This window comes from Pipra filicauda, unplaced genomic scaffold (assembly GCF_003945595.2).
Source record: "Pipra filicauda isolate LSUMZ 115617 unplaced genomic scaffold, ASM394559v2 scaffold154_size2910363_pilon, whole genome shotgun sequence".
In the NCBI taxonomy this organism is placed as follows: Eukaryota; Metazoa; Chordata; class Aves; order Passeriformes; family Pipridae; genus Pipra; species Pipra filicauda.
This window is the reverse complement of record NW_024104040.1, coordinates 664498-689752: the sequence shown is the minus strand read 5'-3', so window position 1 is coordinate 689752 and position 25255 is coordinate 664498. Positions and strand designations below refer to the sequence as shown.

General features: G+C 40.8%; 1 protein-coding gene across 4 annotated transcripts in view; it reads right to left on the bottom strand.

Moving 5' to 3' along the window:
* Positions 1-21470, bottom strand: part of ROCK1 (Rho associated coiled-coil containing protein kinase 1) — an 88390-nt gene extending 66920 nt beyond the window's left edge. For 2 of the 4 annotated variants that reach the window (XR_003542574.2, XR_003542573.2), the window contains exon 1: positions 20230-21470. Coding sequence is in view for 2 of the 4 variants with exons in the window: in XM_027731235.2 (XP_027587036.1) it covers positions 20230-20322 (93 nt within the window). In the remaining 2 variants the exon portion in view is untranslated. The remainder of the gene's footprint in view (positions 1-20229) is intronic. The other 2 variants (XM_027731235.2, XM_027731236.2) reach the window with 2 other exon arrangements.
* Between the last annotated feature and the right edge of the window lie 3785 nt (positions 21471-25255).

The window sequence follows — 25255 nt, the reverse complement described above, 5'->3', positions numbered from 1 at the left end:
TTCTAATACACTTGCTCAAGCATAAGACACAGACAGCAGAATTTCATAAAACAGTGGTATTCAATGTTTAGAACACTGGGTATTTTCACCAAGCTTTTATACTGCTATCATAGCGATGAAAAATACTAAAATGCTAAGAAATAACCGAAAAAGCAACTCTTCTAGTAACTTTTCCAGCTTCATTGAAATGAAAGAGTAAGTCAACTCTTCCTTAATATAGTCTTTCTGCATAACACTTCAGAACTTGGGAAAAATGTCCTCTCAGCCAAAGAGGATGCATACTGACATATGTACTCCAAAGGCATGGCTTTCTTTTGGATTTAGAAGATGGCAGAAAACAAATCTTAGTCCAAGAGGAAAGAGAGCCAGGGCCGTCTGGACCATTGCCACTACCACAGAATCCTGTCAAAGTCTCTCCTGCCTGTCCTTACAAGGGAGCAAGGCTGAGCTTGGGCTGATTAACTTAATCTCTACAGGAGATGAGGGCAAGCAATATTTTTGTCACACCATAAAATCCTGCCATGAAACAAATCAGAGCACACTAACATGACATTTTCTGTTCCTCCTTCCCACAGACCATTTTGAAGAGCTGTCATTTAGCTTCTCATTAAGCAGAGAGCAAAACTGATGACAATGTGTTTTCTACAAAATAAACCAAAAGCTAATGAAAGGATATTTTTTACTTGCATCCAACTTTTACATGATTTTTTTCCCCAGCATTTGCTTCACGAAAGCATTTTTCCAGTATCTATTTAAAGAAAAAAAGTAATAAAAAAAGCACTAGTTTGTTGGAAATCTACATGAACTAAGGGACTAGAGATACACAGTGTATGTGTGTGTGTGTGTGTCTGTGTCTGTATAAAAATATTTAAAAAATAGTAGTTCAAAAGCCATGTCAAGTCAGGTCAGGTAGTATCTACTACTTCCCATTCTTATAAACTCTATGTTTGTAAAACTCAGGAAAAGCAGGTGTTCTGTTCCTAAATACTACAAAGTATCAACATGTGATATTCTAGAACATAACTAAAGAGCAGTAGTGTCAGTTCAGGAATTCAGATACTCTTTTGTCAGGCATCCTGCACTTCACTTTCTGGAAGTCTCTGCTGGACCACAGAGCCAGTTTCTGAAGAACTACACAAATAAATGGATGTAAACAGTAATTTTGGAAACAGGTGCTTGTTACCAATCACAGTCATTTTCTAAATGAACAGAGCCTCAGAAATTTGAAGAGGAAATAAGGAAGGCAGTTACATCTTCTGTGGTATTCCAACAAAATGCACTGGCATTGAAGTAGACTGTCATTATACTTAACTAGACCCTGAATTACAGATAAGCAATTTGATTTAGAAAAGGAAAAAACCCAACCACCTGACATTAGGAAAGGTCTCACAACAGGAAGTATGTGTGTTCATACCTTCTGTACACATACATTTACACATCCCAAACAACCAAATCTTTAAAATAATAAAAGAAATGTAATCTATCCCTTTCATTCAGGTTCACATTTTACAAATTGTATGCTTGGCAAGAGAAATAAGGACTAAAAACTTCAAGAGAGAGAGACAGAAATTCTTTTGCACGTGTAAAATTACAAGCAGCTGATGATGCAAAGCTCTATCCTTAAGACAACCAATGCTCCAGAGAGCACAACCAAGGCAGCATTTCATTGAATACTGTCATGTAAAACACACTCAAAAAACCCTTTGCTTCAGTCAGCACACTGTAAGAATTGAAGCAAATAGAACTGACTTTCCTCTCTTTTCTCAATGACTGTAGATCAGCTTTAAGATCATGCCATGCTCAAATGCTTAGTTTTCTTTATTGTTCTTCCTAATTCAGGTTTAAGGGACAAGTATGAGAACTGTTCTTTTCTTAGTAATTTTGTCCCTTTGTCTGCCTATTGAACTATGACACAACCAATTTCCAATCTTATATAACCTTACCTCATTGAAAAACCTCTTAATCCATTTCTTCTGTGGAAGATGACACTTAGTCTGGTTTAACAGATTCATTCAAAAGTCAACTTTTACAAATGAGAACACAGGTAGAGATGACTATATGTCTCATAATATTGACTATATCTATTTTTGGACACACTGTACATAAAGAAATAAGAACCCAGCAGAAAACTTACAACACGCCTAAGAAGAGACAGGTTGTTCCTTCTGAAAACCAGTATGAAAGTTGATGGCTGTCCAGAAGAGCAGGAAAATTCAGAAAAAGAGCGAAGTGGAATAGTTCTAAATCCTCACATACTATTTCTACTTAAAATTTAATGTTAACAACTGAAAATCTTCTGAATATCCCACAACCTGACTTGCTCTGTTTCCAAATGCTGTTCAAGATCATGAGCATGTCAAAAACATATTTTGATTTTTAATTACCCGCAGCATGATCTTAAAAAAGGCAAAGTCAAAATTAAGATAAGATAGCTTACACTTCTTATCCCATTCTCAGAATAAATTTGCTGCTTTCGGTAAAAAGGGAAAAGCATACTTTAAAGTGTTTTAAAAGACAAATGTGGTTTACATCTTCAGTTTTGTCATGAGTCAACAACCAACACAATGTATTCTGAACTAAATAAAACACAATGAGAAAGCTGATGGTAAAAAGATAACTAAATGATACCCTGATTTAACCTTTTTCTTTGCCACACCAGAGTAATAGCGCTTGAATTTGCCTGTTTGGCACAACAGATGTTGGAGCATCTAGTTTCTTCAAAAGCCAATGGAGGATGCCAATGGCCTTACACAGCTGCAGTCAAGAAAAGACCATAGGCAATAGTTAGAAATCGATTTGCTCTTTCCACTGAGTTTTTCTGATGAATTCTTATTTCATCTAATACATCTTCTGCTATTTATCATGGTAGCTGTCTCCCAGCCCACAAACCCAAAACATAAAAGGAAGGTTAATTTTAAAAGACCTATGTCTAAATACTACAGCTTCGGAATGCAGTACAAGGGCTGTACCTGTATTAGTTGCTGACTTACAAAACAGAGACAAGACGGTGTTGCAAAAATACTGTGGTGTCTCTTATGATGGCCTGAAAAGACAGACCTGAGGATTGTTGCTACAGATCACCCTAACACCAGGCTCACTGTAGAAGTGAAATTCTAAAATGAATCCCTGGCACTCCTAAATTTTATTAGAGAATAATAATCTGCTAAGAAAAAAATACACTTGAAATTAGAGCATAGTCTGAGCATTTTTTTTTTATTTATAATTCTTAAGGCTCCATCAGAAATACAGATTCAGTAACTTCAGTTATTTTTTGAAAGCATACTTGAAGCCATGATTGTATGCCCAAATAAAATACACATACAGCTGACTATATAAGTATTATAAGGATTACATCCCATTTACTTAAGACTTTATTCTATGCTAATTCTTTACTTGGAGACTTATATACTAATTAAGCAACTTCTCATCTGAAGCCATCATGAGACAAAACTTACTGAGTTTTGTAAGAACTCCCATTACCTCCTGATCAGTTTAGAAGTTTCTCTTAGCTTAGCAGAAATTTTCAATCTAAATGGATAATTGGAACTTGCTGGTTTAAATCTTTGGAATATTTCTTTCCTCCTTCCAGATAGAGTTCATCTTCACTTAAGAAGTATTACATGTCACGAAAAGAATTAACTCTATGGAAGCTGCTTTTCCTATTTTTTCAATTCAGGTACTACTGAAATTTATACTTGACGTTTATGTGGAAAAAGATATAAGAAAATTACAGCAGTTTGTCCTTTTGTTCATTTAGAAATTAGATTTGTTGCGCATGCATTCTGTGGTTGAGTTTCCTCCATCCCTTGGGGCCGCCAGCTTTAAAGGTTTTCCTCCCTAAGTCTCTTCACTTTCATCAGACCGGATCTGCTGTTACAAGAGAAATGACATGAACGTTGTGCTGCTCAGCACAGACATCATATCCTGTTCAGTGTTCCCTCAGAAAACAGGACCTTGATAGATACAGCTGAGAAAGTAATTTGTACATATAGCACATATAATTACTTTGTGCTAACCAGCACTGCTGCTAACATCTTGTCATACTGATTTTAAGAACTTCACCAATGCTCTGAAACCAAAGCCAGAAAAAGGTAAAGGGAAAACCAACCAGAGAAACACTGTAAAGGTTATTTGCTCAAAAGACAGACAGTCACAGAACCATAGAACAGCCCAGATTTGGTGGTAACTCAAAAGTTCATATGGTCCAACCTTTCATGCAAAAAGGAGCCTCAATGAGACTGTCTAGCACCCCGCTGAGTCTTGAAAACCTCCAATGACAGGGACTCTGTCACTTCCCTGGGGAGGTTGTTCCAATGACTGTTCTCACAGTAAAAAAATTCTTTCTTACATAGATAGAAATTCTCTCCCAGTGCGACCTGTATTTGTGGCCCCTTGTTTTCTCCACATGACTCCTCACGAAAAAATAGCTTTCATCTTCTTTGTAGCTGTCCTTTAAGTACTGGAACACTGTGATGAGGTCCCCTCGAGCCTTCTCCAGGCTGACTCCTTCAGTTTTCCCTCACAAGGCAGGTTCTCCAGCCCTTTGATCACCTTTGCCACCCTTCTTTAAAACCTCTCCAGTCTGTCAGCGTCTGCCTTGAATTGTCTTTCCCTTCTGAAGGGTCCCTCTCACTACCCAGTTTAGTTGCCATCAGCAACCTTGCTTAAGGGTGCTTTCAAATCCATTATACAAATCATCTAGGAAGACACTGAACAGTATTAGGCCCAGCATCCATCCCTGGAAGACCCTACCTGTGACAGGCTGCCAGCCTGAGTAAAAACCACTGACCATAAAGAGATCTTCTGATACATTTTTAAAATAGTATATATTTGATGTCTGACCAAAATTAACTCTAATTTGATTCTGTATTAGTAAACTTTATGTAGATTATTCCTTGTGCCATTTTGATGTAATCACTCAGTATATAGGAATATTCTCAACGTAGTTCCTTCTAACAAAATCTAGAATAGAAAATTATAATTGTACATTGAAATGCATTGAAAACAAAAGCTATCTTTTTTTTCTGAAGCTTAGAGTACTTCAACTGAACTTGCAGGTTTTTATTTTAAAGGAAAATGCATGTCATGATTCATATTTTTCATCATATATCATGTGTATATATGTATATAAAAGTCTGTGAATGTACTGAACATAAATCTTGTCTTTTTAGCCAATGCATTTATTCAGTGATGATCTCAAGTGATTAATGAAGCTTTTCACAGTAAGGCTTTCCTGGAAATCTGTTAAGCACACCTTCAGACCTAAAGTAAAAGGCAAGCAGTAATTGCATATAATTCATTAAGGCAGGAAACCAACTCAATATGTAAGGCTAACAAGAAGAATTATTTCAGAGAACTAACGAACTTTATTTATTACAATCCTCAAACTGCTTAGGTCAATGGAACATTTTAGTGATCTATCCCCCTTTTCTCCAGTGATTACACTACTGGAAACTATGGCAAATAGGAACAGTCTCCTGTTACACTACTAAGCGCTATCAGCTGATTAGACGCTGCAGTTTAACGGCAATTAAAAATGCATACATCTTCATTTTAATAGCTTCATATAGAAGCACAACAGAGTTCAAACAGCCAGGCAGGACTGACATTTTTCCATTAAAAACATCAAATTTCATGAAGGTCCTCTTTAATTTGTCTACAATTTTCTCCCTAAAAAATACAAATCCGTACCATACATTCAGTGCAAAGATAGAGACTGATGAACATTATGAACACTAAAGTTTCCACGTTACTAAAAAAGCTAATGTATCATAAAAATTTACTTATTATATTGATGCAAAGTAATTTTTAGGCTGGTGTACTAATATGCATTAACATGCACAGAAATTAATTTTCTTAAAAACAGTATTTTGCAGTCATAAGGCTATGCCTACGCAGATCAGTTTCCCCCACTTATCTGTGGGAACATCTGTACTAAAGAAAAATACAACTCTAACTCAAAATGACAACCCTCTCATTGATTTTGGAACAGTGTGGAGAACCTGGAGAGGTTCCAGTCAACTGGAAGCTCGCAAACATTGTCCCAGTTTTCGAGAAGGGCAAAAAGGATGACCCTGGAAACTACAGGCCTGTCAGTCCCACTTCAGTGATATTTACAGAAAAGATTATTCTGGGAGTTATTGAAAAACACCTGAAGGACAACACAGTCATTGGTCACAACCAGCACAGCTTCATGAGGGGAAACTCCTGCTTCACAAACTTAATTCCCTTTTATGACAAGGTAATCCACCTAACTGATGAAGGGAAGCCAGTCGATATAATATTTTTTGATTTCAGTAAAGGTTTCGATACTGTCCTACGCTATATCCTTCTAGACAAAATGTCCAGCACACAGCTGGATTAACACATCATGTGGTGGGTGAGCAACTGGCTCACAGGTCAGGCACAAAGGGTTATAGTGAACGGGGTAATATCAGGCTGGCATCTGGTGACTAAAGGGATTCTCTAGGGCTCCATCTTAGGCCCTGTGCTCTTCAACATCTTCATCAGGACTCAAAGGAATACTAAGCAAGTTTGCCAATGATATTAAATTGGGAGGAGCTGTCAATTCCTTCAAAGGCAGGGAGGCCCTGCAGAGGTATGTTGATGAATTAGAGAGATGGGCAATAACCAATTGTATGAAGCTAAACAAAGACAAGTGCCAGATTCTGCACCTGGATGGGGCAACTCTGGATGTACACAAAGAGGGGAAGGAGATGCTGGAAAGCAGTGCTGTAGAAAGGGACCTGGGCATCCTGGTCGATGGCAAGTTAAACGTGAGCCAGCACCGTGCTCTGGGGGGCACAGCATCGCCAGCCGGTCAAGGGAGGGGATTGTCTCGCTCTGCTCTGCACTGGTGTGGCCTCACCTTGACTCCTGTGTGCAGTTTTGGGCACCACAATATAAGAAAGATACAAATATATTAGAGAGCATCCAAAGGAGAGACACAAACATGGTGACGGGTCTAGAAGGAAGCCACATGAGGAGTGGCTGAGGTCACTTGGTCTGTTCTGCCTGGAGAAGAGGAGCCTAAGGGGAGACCTCATCACAGTCTACAACTTCCTTGTGAGGGGAAGCAGAGGGGCAGGTGCTGATCTATTCTTTCTGGTGAACAGTGGCAGGACTCATGGGAATGGCATGGAGTGTGTCAGGGGAGAGTTAGGCTGAATATTAGGAAAAGCTTCTTCACCCAGAGAGTGGCTGAATGCTGGAACAGGCTCCCCAAGCCTGCTAGAGTTCAAGAAGCATTTGCACAACATTCTCAGGAATATGGTGTGATTTTTGGGGTTTGTTAAGTGTAAGGCCAGGAGCTGATTGTCAGTGTGGGCCCCTTCCAACTCAGGATATTCTATAAGTCTATGAAAACACTTAAGAATCTGAAAGCAATGGCTTATATGAAAACAGAAGTTTGTAATATACCAATGAAGATGCAATGTTAAACAGACTCACACCTTCCTTTTGACTTTAAGTCTTCCTGTGGAGATTTTTTTGGCCATTGATGTTTGACGCATGTGTCCTTGTAGCTTGATGTCTGATTTTCAAATATCCCATGGTACTACCACTGAAATTTCCTGCCCCTTAAAAAAGTACAAAAAGTAGCTTGCTTCCACACCATCAAACCCACAAATTGTGGGGGTGGAGGAAAATACTTCCTTATTTTACATGCAGGAAACAGTCTCACAAAAAGCATAAAGAAATCAGGAAGCCCTGACAGAAGTCACCATAGGCCACACAAACAATTCCAACCCCAAAATTATCTTTAATTATCATCTTCCTAATTTCTCCACTTCTTTTTCCAACCTTCATATTTGCGTTTATACCTTACAGATGGACAAGACTTCCTTTTGCACAAAGAGTATTTTTTTTGTACCCTACCACAAGTGAAATCTGTTGTGTTCTGCAGTTACAAATATTCAAAAGTAAAGAAGGACATATCACAATATCAAGGACACAGAACTGATGTTCCCTATTTGCTGATATTTCATTTACTAAGTAGGAGGCAAGAGCATAATATGGCACACCAATTTTGATTTCAACTTCTCTGTCTTTTCAGGAAGACACTTGATTGGTACTCAAACAAGAGGAAGTATTTAAATGGAATTACTGACTTTCTACAATCTCAAAGTCAAAAGGATAAAGTTGTTTTACCAAACTGTTAAGTAATTTATGGTAGGCAAATATCCACTGCACGAGTTTAAGAGTTAACTTGAGAGATTATGAATGGACAGGATTAGCACTACTGACAAAATCATTTTTACTGCTCAAGTAGTTGCTCCTCCTCTTCATATCAGAACTTGACTACTTGTTTCACTTCTACTGCAGAAGTAAAATTAAAAGTATCCGAACAGTGAAGAACATTAAGATCTTGACAACAGACATCACCCTTCAGGATTAAAAAATTAAGTGATTCTTGTGTTTTGCAGAGATGAGGACACAGGTATCTTGTCCAACTTAACCATGCGCTCTTATGGCTAACACTGCTTCCACTTTCTTCTAGATGAAGAAAGGAAGCTTAACAAATAAACCAGCTCATTTCTATGAGCTGCATTTCATTACACCTGAAACCCATTTGTTTATCATGATACAATTCCAAGAAAAGCAAGATCTACAGGGAATTGTCTAATCTTAAGCATAAGCTTTAGCTCAAAGTTGCAAGTTACTTGTTAAAAATGATTGTGTCTTTTTCCACTGTTATGAAAGAGGTTACACTGATTCCAACTTCTCTGAGAAAATATTTTGTAAAAACACCAGATTACTTTTGAAAGTAATTCTTAAAAAAACTCATCACCCCATTTTTTCCACTTTTGCTAACCCATCACTTCATAAGGCTTTTTTTAAAAATTAAATGTAAACACATGTAAGAGAAATTATCAGTCAGAAGACAGCTTACGATTTCATCAACTTGTTTCTACAATACACCTTTGTTGAATACTGTTATTTCCTCCCACAAAATAAGAGTAATACAATACCACTGGAAGGCAAGTTTGCTGATGTTGAAATGCACAAGAAAGATAGAAAGTGAAAGATGTCCTGCTTTGGTTAGACAGTTAGACAACCTCTCACAGGACAGCCTGGTTTGAAGAAAAATCTTCAGCTGCCTATTCCGGTTGAATCTTAAATTGAAAAATTAAGCTTCTATTCCCAGGGCATCAGAAACGTTAAAAAAAACTTCCCGACCTGTAAATAAATGGTATTAATCAATCTTTTCTTTCATTCCTGACCACATCTATGAGTTTGTCAAAACTGCAACATAGAAAGGGTATTAAAAAAAAAAATCCCTTTTTCCTTTCCCCTAGAACTCATGGTTCTCAGACCCTTCTTTCCCATGAACATACCAAGAACTGTGGCAGAAACTATTATTTATATGATAGAAACTATTCTTTATATGAAGGTGAAGTTAATCTGATGCCTTTCTTTGCCAGCAGCTCAAAGAGGAGACTGACCAAAAGAAAAGGTCAAGAACAATGCAGTCGTCCAGACTCTTCCCCGATGGCAGCCAAAATCAACTGTACAGAAGGCAGAAAGCCACAGAGGAGTTGTTTACAGTCATTGCAGTCTCTGCACCGAAGCAGCTCCAGCAGCACCAGCATAATCAACACTCTTAATTTTACTTCAAATGGCATCTTTGCTTACATGTCAAGTCCAAACTACTGATGAAAATAGTGTCATGTATACATTGCATTAAGAAGGACAAAAGCTTTCTTATGAAAGCCGGAAGGCATTTGAGGACAGAAAAGAAACAAAAGGAGAGAAGACTCCTCTGACCTTACACTCATCAAGAACTAAAACAAGAGAGATGTTTAGTGCTTTCCATATTCCAATCTAATCAGAATCAATGAACAGCTCTGAGCGTGTAGGTTATTTGATACAAGACCTCTTTTGTGTCACAACTCTATCCTTTAGACAAATAATCCAGAATTCTCCTGAATATGGTCTTCTTAACAAGAGTCTTCATAGGTTGATTCAGAACCACAATGTGATTAGCTCTGACAAAGCCTCCAACCATCTGATTTTTCAAGGCAAAACCATCTCTGAACATTTTAAGGTCACGCTACATCACAAAACCATATGTACAAAACAGTTTGTGGGGTATGAGAACGGCTAAAAATAGCCATGAGCATTTTAGTAAAAGACAGAAGACAAAAGCTCTTCCAGGAAGCACACTGATTTATTCTCTACAGAGAAAGTTTAGCTCCTTAATCACATCTCCAATTATAAATTCAGTGTATTGAAAAAAAAACCCACAACCAACACACCCTTCAAACAAAAAGCAACCCAGTAAAATATACAATCACATCACTAGTTCAGCTTTCACTCCACAGGTCTTCATGGGCATTTTCTTATTTCCAACATCATCCTTCCTCTACTAGTACTGGCAACAATAGCTCCAATTTCAGAAGCCATGACCACTGTTGCCAGTACTAGCAAAGCAAAGCCTCCAATTCCTAATAAGTCTACCATTTGGCTGGCACCACTTTTGCGTTGTACTCCTATAAAAGAAGATACAGAGCATATAAGAGCAGGTTTGAATGGTTCCAAGACCACAAAAAATTATATGATTGGTATGCTGGCAATTTTTTGTTTAATTGCCAATGAACTTAGTAGTAAATTAAGTTGAAGGAGGGCAGCTACCCACAGATCAAGTATTAGAGCAGTAAGCAGACTGTCAGTGATGTGGCAGAATCACCTTTCCTCTTTTAAAGTGGAGAATAAATCCTCTCAGCTTAATATTGACAGGATTCTTTGCATGCCTACAATCAAAGCTACTTTCTAAGAAGAGATTAGTATAATATTACATTAGTATAATCAGATTTCATAACAGAGAAGGGCTCATGAGAAAATTCTATGATTCCACCTCTAACACTGACAGAAATGCATAGTATCAATACAAAGGTGTGAGGCATCAGTATTACCTCTATTTTCAGCTACAGTGTCATGTCCTGCCTGGTATTATTCTGCACAACCTGGCACCTCCTAAAAAGCATAAGGCAAGTACAACCAGCACTAACTCCTTGTCCTACCCTTAACCCTCACTCCCCCCTGAAGAATCTTCACCGTCCACTCCTACTCTATTATCTCCTGGCTAGAGAGGTTTCCTCCCCTCCACAAAGTACTTAACAGAGTCACTTCACACTTGTAGTCAAATGAGCTCCCAGGTGTCAGAGCTGGAATTAACATGCTGGACCCTGTCATCCCATACTCCAGGAGGATGGTGCTTGTTATGCTGACACCTTACGCTTTAGCTTCTCTGAAGTGAAAGTCTGAAATCTCTCCTCCAAAGACTCTGCCTGACAACTGCATAGGCATCTCTCCTCTTCACCTATCTCCCAAGGACAGGTTCCTGTCCCATCAGTATCAAAAAGTCTTCCACATTCCCATGCTAATTAGGAAGTCCTACTCAGCCTCCCTCACTGCCTGTCAGAAGGAAAATGATGTGTGTATACAGATATAGAAAACACAACACTACCAAGTTTCACAGTCGTGGAAAACTGAAGTGGCACTCCTGGAGTGCAAACTCAACATCACAGGAAGGCATTCACTCTTTTCCTCCAACAGAAAAATTCTACATCTACAATGTTTCAACCGCAGTCCCAAATTAAACACGAGCTTATTAATTCACAGCAACTGGGTCCTCAGATAAAAATCTTTATGCTTAAAATCTCCAAACCTACAACTGCCTCCATGCAGAAAGTTCCTCTGGTCTTTTGTGGTAGATGCCTTTTAGAAAACTGTTTGGGCTACAAAGAGTTTTACTCACCAAGAAGGCCAAAACACTTAGAGAACTCTGCAAATAAACACCAAATGAGTACTGATGACTGTTCTGTCTAGTTATGGTGAATTTTATTTTCCTCTATGTGAAGCATCAACCAAATAAGCATACTGTTGAGAAGTGGAAAATTACAGGTTGCTTAGAGAGGTTGTGGAGTTCACCACCTTTGAGATACTCAAAAGCCATCCTGTGTAACCTGCTATAGGCCACTCTACCAGAGCAGAGGGGTGAGAGACCTCCAAGGTTCCTTCCAGACTCAATCATTCTGTGAAATAACTACCAGTTGTACTTCACAAAATACTATTTTCACTGTGCACATGGTATTAAACAGTAAAAAGGCAGACTTTGAAATCATCATCCAAAATATCTGATTTAGAGAGAAACAAATCATCAAACAGTAGCCAGTATGAGATGAATGTCCTGACCATTGTTCCTTCACACTTTCCCACTGGAAATAACCATTATGGCTATAATACAAGTTCTACTAATCATCTGCTGAAAAACATAACTTCTCCAACCACAAAACTAGGAAAAATTTCCTAGCTGAAGTCTCCAGATGTCAAGAGGAGTTTCTGGCTTCCTCTTCTTTAAAAAGCACATTCCAGATGACACAACAAAGTTTTGTGTAGTCAGGGTTTTTTTTGGCTATTATTTATTTGCTAAAAATGAAGATCAGACTCCACACAAACAGTATTTTCATTTCAGTCAGAGACTACACAGGAAAAAAGCCATCTTGTATTAATGCATTTCATATGTAGATACCTAACATCAAGTTTTCCTCTGAATATATTCATACCTTGGAATTTAATACATGTGAATAATATGCAGCACTATCTGAATACTATGCAGCTTTTAAGAGAAAAAATATAAAAGAAATAATTACTCAATATTTGCATAACTACCAGAATTCAAGGATTTTTTCTTTAAATGTATTGACTCCTGAAGATCTGTAAGAAAAAACAAGTATGTATTCCGCTTCACTTCATTTCAGCGAATTTTCAGTTCGATTATAAGCTCTGCAGCCCAGACACACACAGGCTGGAGACACATTTAGGTAGTTCCAATCTAAAGTCCAAATTAAAGCCTTAGTTTGTGCAGTGTTTCCTACAGAGGTTTCCAAGCATTAGGTCTTTGCATCACCACAGATCATGCACTTAAAAAAAAAAAACAAAAACACACAAACAAGAAAACTTTCACATATTTCTCGACTCTATGAAAGAAACAGAGAAATTAATGCATTTAAAAACTTTAAGAGAAGATGCTAAAATAAAGAAATCCACAGTTAGATTTAAATAAGGACCTATTAATAAAGAGATCCTACATACTGTCCCCATGACAGTTTGTATTGTATAAATATTGACAGGGAGTGGCAACCTTTCAGTTAGTTAAAGCCAATCCTTTACAAGATTTTGAGTATCAGAATAGACTTTGCCCTGTGCTCCAGTCAGAAGCTGGTGCTGATCCTGTGCTGGTTCTCCCCTAGCAACATGGGCAGCTCACCCAACCCAGCAACCACCGCTTGTCTAGACAGTCTTCAGACAGCTGTAACTAAAGATGCACCACAGCATCTTATACCCTGCTGATGCTGAGCAGACTGCAGAGAGACCTCTACTCTGCTGACTAGAGACTTCGCCACAGGACATCCAATCGTCCTCAGCAAAGCAAAACACCATGGACAAGAGCAGCTCCAAACCACTTTTCTTCTTCACAAAGATCAAATTTCAGCTCTTGTTCAATCACTGTCAATTCAGGTGTTTATTTCAGTAGACTGCTCAGAAAGCTAAAAGATGGTATTATTTGCATTTCCTTTAACTGAGCTATAACTGGGTGTTGTCTGCATAGTGCCTGCAGTTTTACCAATATTGTCTCATAATCCTTCTGGTTTTATTGCTGCTCAAACAACTGGACAAATTAAGGCAAAGACAGATTAGTTTTCAAACATTCTCCAATTCTGTTCTCAAAGAAGGAAGTTCAGTTTTTCAGTATCTCCATTTAGAACTTGCAATTTCTTGATGACAGTAGAGTTTTAATAAATAACATCAAGAAACATCCACCAAAAAAAAGAAGGTTTTAATTACATCATTTGGGACCTCTTAAATTAAAGATAAACACCCTGTATCACGACAAACATCTCAGTATTTTTTAGTAAGAGACCTAAAAAAACCTTTTAATTTTTATATAGTACTAAACTATGTCCTAGGGAATTCTGCTAACAGCAACTGTGAGGCTACCAACATCATCTGCTCACAGGGCTTCTAAGTATTTATTATGTTCTCGATGAGTGGCTCCTGAAGCTATCATTGTCCTCAAAGTCAGAGGTTTACAGTCCAACAGGTTGATTTTCAATTTGTCCAACAAACAAATTCCAGGTGTTTCCCTCTTCCTTCCCTCAAGCAACAAAAAAACACTCTGCAGTTGCCAGGGAAAAGGACACTGTTTATAAATATTTTTACTTTGTAAGAGCATTTATAGTTAGGTTGGGTGTTTTATTCCTCTTGTTGAAACGTGTCTTAACATCAACTTTCTATTATCACCCCTCATTAAAACTTTTTATAGGAAAAATAAATAATTACATTCCTACACAGCCTCTAGTTTTATGAGCAGAAGAATTGGCTAAGTTAACTGTTATTTCTCCGTAAAACCTACCATACACCATGAAACAAATGCTAACATTTTGATAGCTCCACCATCTCTGTTGATATTCTAAAGGCTTATTAAAAAAGTCTTAAGACATGCAACCTTAAAACAAGAACCCACCAACTTACTATATTTCCAAAGTCAACTTACAGTTGCAATTTCCCTTTGATTAACATATCCAGTTATATATTTTATAATAAATTTAACATCAACCTTTATATTCCATAATCCTTAGCGATGAGCAAAAAATATTAACACCAATTGTATTTTTGCATATAAAGCTTGGATGTAACTTGAACACCTGGAATTATATTTCTAGGTCAGTCAGAAGATTTATTTTAGATCTACCGCATCACAGAATGCTTTGGGTTGGAAGGGACTTTAAAGGTCATCTAGTTCCAACGCCCCTGCACATTCCACTAGCCCACGTTGCTCAAAGCCCCATCCAACCTGGCCTTGAACAGTTCTAGGGATGGGGCAGCCACAGCTTCTCTGGGCAACCTTTACCAGCGCCTCACCACCTGCACAGTAAAAAAACTGACCAATGGACCCTGGCAAAAAGGACAGAATGGACGGACATTGAGATAAAATCCCTGAGTCCTTCTCCACAGGGCTGCTCTCAAACTACTCCACACCCAGTCTGTACTGATATTGGTGACTGCCCCAACCCAAGTGCAGGACCTTCCACTTGGACCTAAAGAACGGTAGAAACATGTCTAAGAATATTTCACCATGATACCTTCCCTTACTTTGAACTATTTTCAGACAACTTACAGGATTCTGAAGCTGACAATCTGCCTGTTTGCATAAAGTTCCGCTTCTTTTGTCTTCAAGAAGCTTTTCAGACACCAAATCCCTCTAGCACTTCAACACTCAGATTTTAAGAGCAGAGTTAATGTGGTTTCAGTGAAGGTGATTTTTGACAGTTATCTGGATAGATAAGAACCTCTGAAGAAAAGGTACTTTCAGTTATTTTCTTTACTTCTTTACTTTACTTGCTTTCTTTTCTTGCTTTGGTTTTTTAACCAAATCCCTAACCACAACTGTTAGACACCAGATCAGTAATTACTGGGTCAGAACCACCTTGTAGGGGGTGTGTGTGGGTGTGGGTGTGTGTGTGTGTGTGTGGAGGACGGAGGGATGGGCTGAACAGAGCTGAGGTGGCATCATATCCCTCATGGCAGACCCCTGGAGCCCACATGGGGAAGCCCTGGAGTAGCTGTCAGTCACAAACAGCCCAGGAGAACCATAACACACCACAAATCCTAGAGCCCCTAACCCAGGCTCAGATTGGCAGGGACAGCGAGAACACTGCCCCTCATCCTGGCCTGGAACCCCAGAGTGGCTGGTGGGTCAGAGGCCCCACCTGAAGGGGTTGGCCACAGGGACCAGAGCAGATAAAACCAAAGACGTGTTTGCCTCGTGTTGCGGCCCTGCCACCTGGACATGTGAGAGCTGATCTTCTACAAGGTTCCAGTGGTAGCTATATAATCTGTCTCTCCTTCTCTCTTCCTTCTCCCTCTGCTTCCCTTTCTCTGCTCCTTTCTTGATGCTTTAGGTGGCTTGGAGCTGGAGGGATTGGATTTTGACTTAAGTGTTGTGGATAGATTGGATTTTGACTTAAGTGCTGTGGATTAATATGTACTGAGTTGGTATCGTAGTGGAACATTTTGTCTAGCTTGCGTGGTGCCCTTTTTGAACCTTTGCCAAGTTCTCTTATCTTCTCCCCTAAATTAATAAAGATACCTCTTGGGAACAAGTCCATGGCTTATTCTCTTAACGCTATCTCGAGGTATTAAAGAACCCTATATATATATATTAAAGTAAAACTCCTAGCTAAGTCCGTGAGCTCGCAGCTCCTGGGGCTGGAGTCTTACAACAAGGTCTTCAGAAACACTTCCTAACTAGTTTAACAGAAGGGGAAAAAATGTCTAGTGACAGAGATATAGAATTTCAAATCCCAAATATGAGGAGATCATCTCGCCTTTTGCTATGCAAGACAGATGAATTAATCTAGCGGATAAAACAGACCTAGGAAAAAAAATCACAATCTGTAGCTATGTATTTTTGTTGCAACAAAAAATGGAAATCTCTTCAGAGTAGATAAAACCAGTTTGTCATATGCAGTGTTCACTATTGTCAGTTAATTTGAAGACACGCTGCTCAACAAGTGAAACGTTTGACATCTTTGAAGATAAAGACCATCAAAAGTCCAAAGTTTTAAATATCGACTACTGAAGTAATTGACTAGGTACCTGAATAACCAAGTTACCCAAGCATCTACATAAACAATGAAAACACTCTGTGAGTTATTATTAGAACAGAGAGAGCCCCAAAATATATTTTCATTAAAATTTACTAGTTATTTTACAATCAAAAGCATAGGCAACTTCAGGTTAACATGTCCCATACCCATTCACTTATTACACCACTCCCCAAAACCTGGAAGCCCACCAACCCCAAGGATTTAATAAAACATGGATTTATTCCAAAATTGTTGCAGAGGTATGCTCACTGAATATTACTTTCCACTGCTTAATATCATTAATGAGACACTTAGCTCAAATTAATAGCTAGTTACTTAAACTGCCTTTGGGCCTACTCAGCACGCCTGTGGGATTCACCAGGATCTGACCACTGCACACCCTGGAGTATGACTACCTCTCTAACACAGCCTTCACAGAGTTATTAGATCTTTTTGGACTGTAGGCCTCCTAGTACTAAATATTTTGAGAAAAAGCATTACGTGATGCTGTGACACATCATTTACACACAACTCAGGCTTTGGCCTCCTCAAAAAAATGACAGCCTACCTACAGATTTCCCAGCCTAGTACTAAACCAAGTGCATGCAAGCCCCAAAGAAACAAATAGATCTAGTTACTGACAGTGGCAACTGATTCTTACAGTTTTATTACAGTTGCATAAGAGAAAACAGGAAAAATAAACACATCTCTCTCCTGCACCTCAGCTGTATGAATTTCCTTCCTACAGCATGTAAACTGAAGCCATAAAGTCCTCGGTGTGCCTTTTCCGCCTGCTCTGCTCTGTTGTCAGCACTCCTCTCCCACACCTTCCTGAAACGGTAACACATCTTCCTTTGTAGCAGCCCCCGCCCCCATCTTTTCTTAGCGTTCTGATACTACTGCACATATAAATTTAGAATCTTTCTAGCATACAGAACATAGCTTATGACATTTGCAAAACTCAAAATTATTACAAAACTGATTTAAAGGTTATTCCATGTCTGCCTTTTAACCTACAAGGGGTACAAACTGATGTGGAAGAAGAGTAAGAATGGAATTAAAACAAAGTTAAAGAGGATAAAACCACCCTAAGAGAAGCCAAAGGCAGTGCTTTGTGCAGCCAAAGGCAGACTTTTCTTCGTGCAGCCAAAAAAACGTATGTTTCCTGAACCTAAATGAACCCCAAGATTTTAAACCTATGTGTACAGAAAATGAGATGCTGCATTTGAAGTGCCTGTGTACCAGTTAATCATATATTTCCACTCAGATACACACAGTTAGCTAACACCCTTCCTAAGGAAAAGTGAAAGCAATTATAAGTAACATCAATTCACAACCTTAATTGAAGGTAAAAAAAATATTTTAGATTTAAAAAGTTTAATTTAAAAGAATTTTTTATGCAGTCTGAGCAGAAAAACCTGATTTTATCCTCTTTTTAAGCATACCAGGTCTAAAGTCTGACAAATTTCCCACTTTAACTGAAAGATGCAGGGAGGGGAATGGGGTATTCATTTTAGAAGATATTTTAAGTGTAGATCAATTATAGATAAGCATTTCTTCCTTAAAAGCATATCCACAGAGATTACCATGTATTTGATACATTAGTGCAACACTGGGCCAAGAATGATGCTTGTAGTGTGAATGACCACATTAAGAACTGGTGTAAAATATGTAAGTTCTTCAGAAAGTGTTAGGATACTTAAATTCTATGGAAAAGAGCCCAAGAACAAGTGAAACAGAGTAAAAGTCCAGCTGGCAGAAAGATTGATTTATTGACCAAACACATAAAAAGTTAGCCAACAAGTTTCCTTACAAGCAGCACTTTTTTTTTTTAATTGTCAGTAGTTTAAAAGTGGTTTTCTAAAAAATTGTCACTTTAAAGGACATTAAGATCTGCGATGCAAACACATGTTCTAAAATTTTAGACAAGCATGACAGGAAGCATCCCAACAAGTTCATTCCCAAACTGACTACGGCTTAGCTCCTAATCGCAATTAAGATAACTGAAATGGGGCAAATCCTTAAACTGATTATAAGATTAAGGAATACGGTTAAAGATACTACCAACTGCATGTCTGATACCTGCAAATTCCTTTCTATCACTGTAGGAAGGTCCCCATAGAACAGCCACCATTAAAGTACATACCAGCAAATCGAGAGTCATGGTTAACATAAAACCCTGGACTCTGAATTGACTCCATAGTCTTGACACCTATCAGTAGAATCTGGGTATAAAAACGTCTGATGAGACAGCAGACTTGAGTTGACACACTATATCCTAAGCACCAGAGGTCTGCTCTTTAGCTCTGGTTCTAAGATGACAGATATGTAAACTAGATCAAAAGAAGCAAGTTAACTAGAACACGCAGAGCTATTTTCCCTTGTGGCAGCAGCATCCACAAGGCTCTCCTTTATCTAGGTATGCAGGTTTGATGGGCCAACACTTCAGAAGCTCACAAATCAGTAATAAGCTAAACAGAGTATCATGAACTTGTACAGATTCTTGCATTATTCTTTTAATCTCTACACCTCCTTATGCTCAAGTGAGCTTTCTGCCAAGAGCCATGCAGCAGAAAAATGAAGAATGACTATTAAGAGCTATCTCCACCCCCACACCTCCTTTCCCTTCCAAATCCAAATGTCAGAGTTCATACTAGAACAAATTCGATTTATTTGTTCCTCTCTGACAACAGAATGCTAAGGAAAAAAAGTACACTAAAGAACTTTTATTACTTGCTACAAAGAAAAGAAATCCTTTACTTCAGTGTGAAAGTAGAAATCACAATTTGGTACTAGTTAAGGGCATCTCTAGGCATGTCTAAGGACGCAGCTACATCATAAAAAAATCGGCTGGATTTTTGGTTGGCATGCACTTTGCTGAGGTACTTTTTATAATCAGAACTGAAAGATCAACCACTTCTGTCAAGAAGCTACCAAATGACATTGATTGATTTTATGTCAGGAAATGTTATGGTTTGCTTTCTTAGGATGCAATAATAACACTGACAGCACTGGTGAGATACAGTGAACCATTAGATATGATCAAGTAGGGAAACAATAAGAGAGCAGGCCTAGCACAACCACTAGTTTAAAATGCACTTAAACCCCAGCCCACCTATAAGGGCACACTAATCGTGTTTTACACGTCGTTAATTTGCAGGTTGAAGTCAGCGCTGCAGGGCTTAACCACCGCCTAAGAGGACCTCAGTCTTATAAAAAAGTTGTTGAAGAGAAAATTGCTATCAAAGCTATTTACAGTCCTCTGCTCACACACAGGAGTGGCACTCACGAATTCCACCCTCGTGGAAAGGCTCCACCGCCCCTCTGACAGCCGGTGAGGCACAGAAAGGCGCACGGAGCGAGAGATGACAAGTGTGAGGCAGGGCTGGGCGGGCGCTCCTTGGCATGAGCCGCTCTCCCAGCACAGAGAGACATTCACGCACCCTCGGCTGAGTAAACAAAACACCAGTGCGGAGCTGAGCAGGGCGGTGACTCAGTCAGGAGTGCGAGATTCGGTCCCACAGGGTAAGGAATTCAGGGAGACGGGACCGGAGGCCCATTGGCGCTCCCTACTCACCAGCAAACAGTCCACGTTCACTTCGGATTTGGGGTCCTTCAAAGTCACGTCGATTTTGTCAAAGCGAGACTCAAAACTTTCTCCCGTCGACATGTTTCCGGAGATAAAAAGTTTCCCTTATTCCAGAGCAAAGTAAGGTTAAAAAAATGGTAATGTTTAAAAAAAGAAAAAACAAAAAACAGGAACAGGCGAGCACAAAAGAGAAACCACACAGCCTGTACCCGGCTGAGGAAGCGCCTCCTGGGAGATCCCTTCAATCACGGCAGTCTCTGGGGCAAGTCCCCGCCAAGGGGGCAGAAAACCCAAGGGGAGTCCGCGGCAGGGCGGGGGAGACGAGGCTGCTTCTCCCCCCGCTTCTCCAGGCACGCACGCAGCTTCCCGGGATGCTCACAGCTCCGCAGCAGCAGGTTTCCTCTCCCTCCCTCCTCTGCTCGGGCCCCACCGTCTCAGCATTCCCATTTTCCCAGCCGGGGAAGCCGCCCTGGGATCCAGCGTAGCGGTCCCTCCTCCTCGCCCTGCTGCTGCAGCGCCGGCGGGTCGGTGCCAGGTTCCGGAGCGTGGCTTTCTTTCCGGTGAACCAGAAGAAACAACAGAAAAGGAAAAAAAAAAAAAAAAGAAAGAAAAGAAAAAAGGCAAAATCCTAAAATCCTGCAGGCACACCACACCAACAAGGCAGAGCGGATGAAAAAAAAAAATCAAACTTAAGAGAATCCTCTCGGCGGCGTGTCTCAGCGCCGTGGGGTCGGTCCGTCCGTGGGCACGGGGCGAGGAAACGAGGAAGGCACAAGGCGAGTGCCCCCGCGGATGGCGGACGAGTCACCTCACCGGCGGAGCGGCGGCAGCAGCATCTTTCTTCCTCTCTCCTCCTCCTCCTCCTCGCTGCCTCCCGCTGCTGCCAACGCCGGCTCCGCTCCCCGCTCCGCCTCACGCACGGGAGGGCAGCTTGGACTGCTGCAGGACCGACCCGAGGCTTGCGGCGTGCGAGGGGAGGAGGAAAGGAGGCGGCTTAAGGGGAGGGCAGAGCGTGAGGTCCGGCGGCTGCGAGGAAACCTGCGAGAGGCACCAACATGTCCGCCTTCCGTTTGAACAGTCGGCACGGCGGCGCGGGGCGCATGCGCGGGGGAACGGCTCCGGTGCGGGCGGGGACGGCACGGGACGGCGGCGGGAGGTGCGCGCGCGCGCGAGGGGGTTGGAACGGGCGCACGCCAGGGAAGGAATCACGGAATCAGTCACAGAATTGATTAGGTTGGGAAAGACCTCTGAGATCACCGAGTCCAACCTTTGACCGAACACCACCATGTCAACAAGACCACAGCACTAAGTGCCACGTCCAGTCTTTTCTTAAACACCTCCAGGAACGGTGACTCCCCATCTCCCCGGGCGGCCCATTCCAGTGTCTAATCACCCTTTCTGTGTAGAAATTCCTCCTAATGTCCAATCTAAACCTCCTCTGGCGCAGCTTAAGACTATGTCCTCTCTTTCTCTCACTTGTAACCGGGGGGAAGAGCCCGACCACCACCAGGCTACGACCTCCTTTCAGGTACTTGTAGAGAGGGATAAAGTCACCCCTAAACCTCTTTTTCTCCAGGCTACACAACGCCAGCTTCCTCAGCCGCTCCTCGTAGGAACTGTGCTCCAGACTCTAGTTGCCCTGCTGAAGGAAGGAGCGGGCGGGGCGGGAGGAAGGGAGGCGGTTCGAAGCGGCCCCTGCACGGGCAGGGCGGGCGTGACAGCCCGAGCTCGCTCCTTCCGGGAGCCGCTGGCTTTGAGTGCCCGCCCCCCTCCGCCCCCGCCGGTTCCGGCGGGGCTCGCGCGGGGCCGGGGGCTCTGATCCGCTGGGGAAAGCGTCTTTTGCCGCCAGGTCCTCGTGCCGTGGGGCGATGTTGCCGCCGTGTTTCCGCCCCGACTCAGAGCTCGTGGCTCCCGCCGCCTGCACAGCACGGGCACGGGGGGTGGCAGGTGCCAGCGAAGGTCGCCCAGAGAGCTGCTGTGATCTCCATCCTTGCGGATCTTCAAAAGCCGTCTGGACACTGCCCTAGGCAGTCGGCTGTAAGTGGTCCTCGGGTGGTCCCTCACTGGAGATATTCAAGGACCGCTTGGATGCAACCCTGTGCCACGTGCTCTAGGACAACCCTGCTTGAGCCGGGAAGTTGGACCAGATGGCCCACTGCGGTCCGTTCCAACCTGACCCATCCTGTGAGTCTGTCCTGCTTGATCAGAGGGACTGGAGAAGTTGACCTTCACAGATCTGTTCCAACCACAGACACACTGTGATCCTGGGAAGGAGGGACCACCTTCCACAACACCAGAAGTTCAAAGCATTCCAGTTTGTGTCCTGACAAGAACCATGTGCAAGGTAGCACACCAAACACAGAAAGAATAGATGCCAGCATTAAACTAAATGTGTAATCCATGCAGCGTGTCTTGGTGTTTCCAATTCAAACCTTACTGTCACACTTGCAGCAGGGACCTTTTGTTCAAATAGGGAAACAGAATCACAGAATCAATTAGGTTGAAAAATACTTCTAAGATCAAGTCCAACCTTTGCCAGAACACCACCATGTCAACCAGACCACGGCACAAAGTACCAGGCCAGTCTTTTAAACACCTCCGGAGAGGATGACTCCACCACCTCCCTGGACAGTGCATTCCAATGTTTAACCCTTTCTGTTAAGAAATTCCTCCTAATGTCCAACCTGAACCTCCCATGGCACAGCTTGAGACTCCAGCAAAATAACGGTTTCAAGCAATGTTGGATGGGGGCCACTGTACTGGTTCGGTTCTTTGACTTCCACTTAGTTCCATAAATAGCAATGGCATTTTTGCAAAAATCACTAAAAATTGTAAAGAGAATGTCAAGTCATTAGTCTCTGGTCACTGAACAGATGCCAATAGCAAACCTGAATCACTAGCACTGTGAGTTATTTTCAATGTCATGACTGAGAGAAACAAATATATAACCAAGTGCTAGAACATTTGAGCTAATGTCATCACTTGCTATTTTGTTTTATTCAGAGAAAAAAAAAAGAAACGGCATTCTACATTTTACTTTTTCTTGTCCACAGCTGCCTGCATCTTTGTTTTTGTTTTCTACTGAGAAGCATGTATGGTTAAAGCAAAAATACAGGCTACAACAACATTTCACTCTCTCTCGTTTTGTGCTGGCTATTACCACAGCCCTTTGATTCAGAGGGTTTGGTTGCTCTTGGAAATGCAGATGTTCCATTTCAGCAACCACAATCCAAAAAGAACATCTTGTGTATTCCACAAGCTACAGGGTGTAGGCTTGGGATCGTTTCATATGTGATGCAGCAAGTAATTTCTAAAATACAAAGAAAATGCTTCTTGCAGTCTTCATATTAAGCAAGATGAAAATCATCATTAGAGATACAGAGCCCAATTCACAGGGCTCTTGAACAACTGGTTTAGGCATTAAAACACACACAGGGATGATGCCAGGCCTCACCAGGGTGATTTGAGGCACCTAGCTGGAAAGAATGCAAAATTCATGAGACTGTAGTAGAGTACAGAAAAGGAAGCCTGAATCTGCAGCTCAGTAGGCAGATCACCCCTGTGATCAGCAGATGCTGTTTATGTGTTTTATCCAATATCTATGGGAAAACTTATAGGTTCTCTTGGAAATGCAAAACTTCTTCCATCCTCTCCAGGTGTCCCTGCAAACAAAGCTACATGGGTCTTACTCCCATTTGCCCTTTGCATCTTTGCATTTCTTTTCTTTCAGTGGCCCAGATACAGCAGAGTAGGTGGAGAGAAGCACCATCCCATTGGCTTGGCGACTTGGAGAACTCCCAGAGATACAAGAGCTGGGCATTGGACAGGCCCAGCCTCACATGTCTATTTTCTAGTAAAGGATCTTGCCTCTATACCAATACACCTGAGAGCCTCTACCAGTGTTTGTGGTGAGTGAATTTGTTGTGTTTGTGTTCAGCTGCGTGCAAAGTCCTTGTGATTCAAACATGTCTGTCAGACTGGGCTTTTCTCATGACTGTGGTGGACTACAGTGCTTATCTGTCTATCTCAAATAGAATAGAGTTTGTGTGGGAGGTACTTCACCCAGCTGTCTAGGAAACTCTGAGCGCTGCTTTGAAACCGTAAAAGGGAGACTTCGACTACAAAGAGCCAAAAGAAAAATTGATTCTAATTTTTAAAAGCAGGTACGGGTTAAGTGTCTGGTGTGATAAAGTGCTCATGTTATAGCTCAAGAGTGTAATGTAATAGTTTTTAATCCAGAGAACACTCATTCACGTGCTTGGATCTTGAAGCCCATTTTCATGAACTTCAGTCAGACCATTTGTATCTATAGGATTAGAAACTTGCATATTTCTAGCATTAGAAATCATAGGAAGTTCAATCCTACATAACCAACCAGTGCATTGAACGTGACAGTTTTGTTTTGTTTTGTTTTGTTTAATTTCCCTGATAAAAACCAAGTAAACTGAAAATCGGTAATTTCTTCTTCTTGCATTTGTTGTGTCACATATTTTGGAATCGAGCTAGGTATTGTTGAGTGAAATAGAAATTACTCAACATATGCATGACCTGATAACATTGAACTGACAAAGCATGCAAGCCTGAAAGATCATTTTTTCTTGCTTCAAAAGCATATAGTCTTTAAGTCTTGAAAGTGTCTCTACGTACGCTGATGTCTATGCATAGTAAACAAGCAAACTGATAATTCTTAATAAAACCAAAATCATAGTCCAGAGATCCATGTTGTCATGTGTATTTCAAAAGATATTTAGATGTTCTCACTTTTTATGTGATACAAACTGACACTGACTTAAGTGCTGATTGTTTGGAAGAGATTGTATTATCAAATACAGGAAATCACTAAACTGTAGAACTATTACATTGGCTTCTTCTAAAACATAATAACATACTTATAAAAAGTACTTTTTATGGTGTAAATATCATTCTTGTACATTAGAGTACTGAGACTGTGCATTGTAAGAGGTTTCAGTAGTGCCCATTTCAGGAAATGAGCGAACACCAAGAACACAAGAGC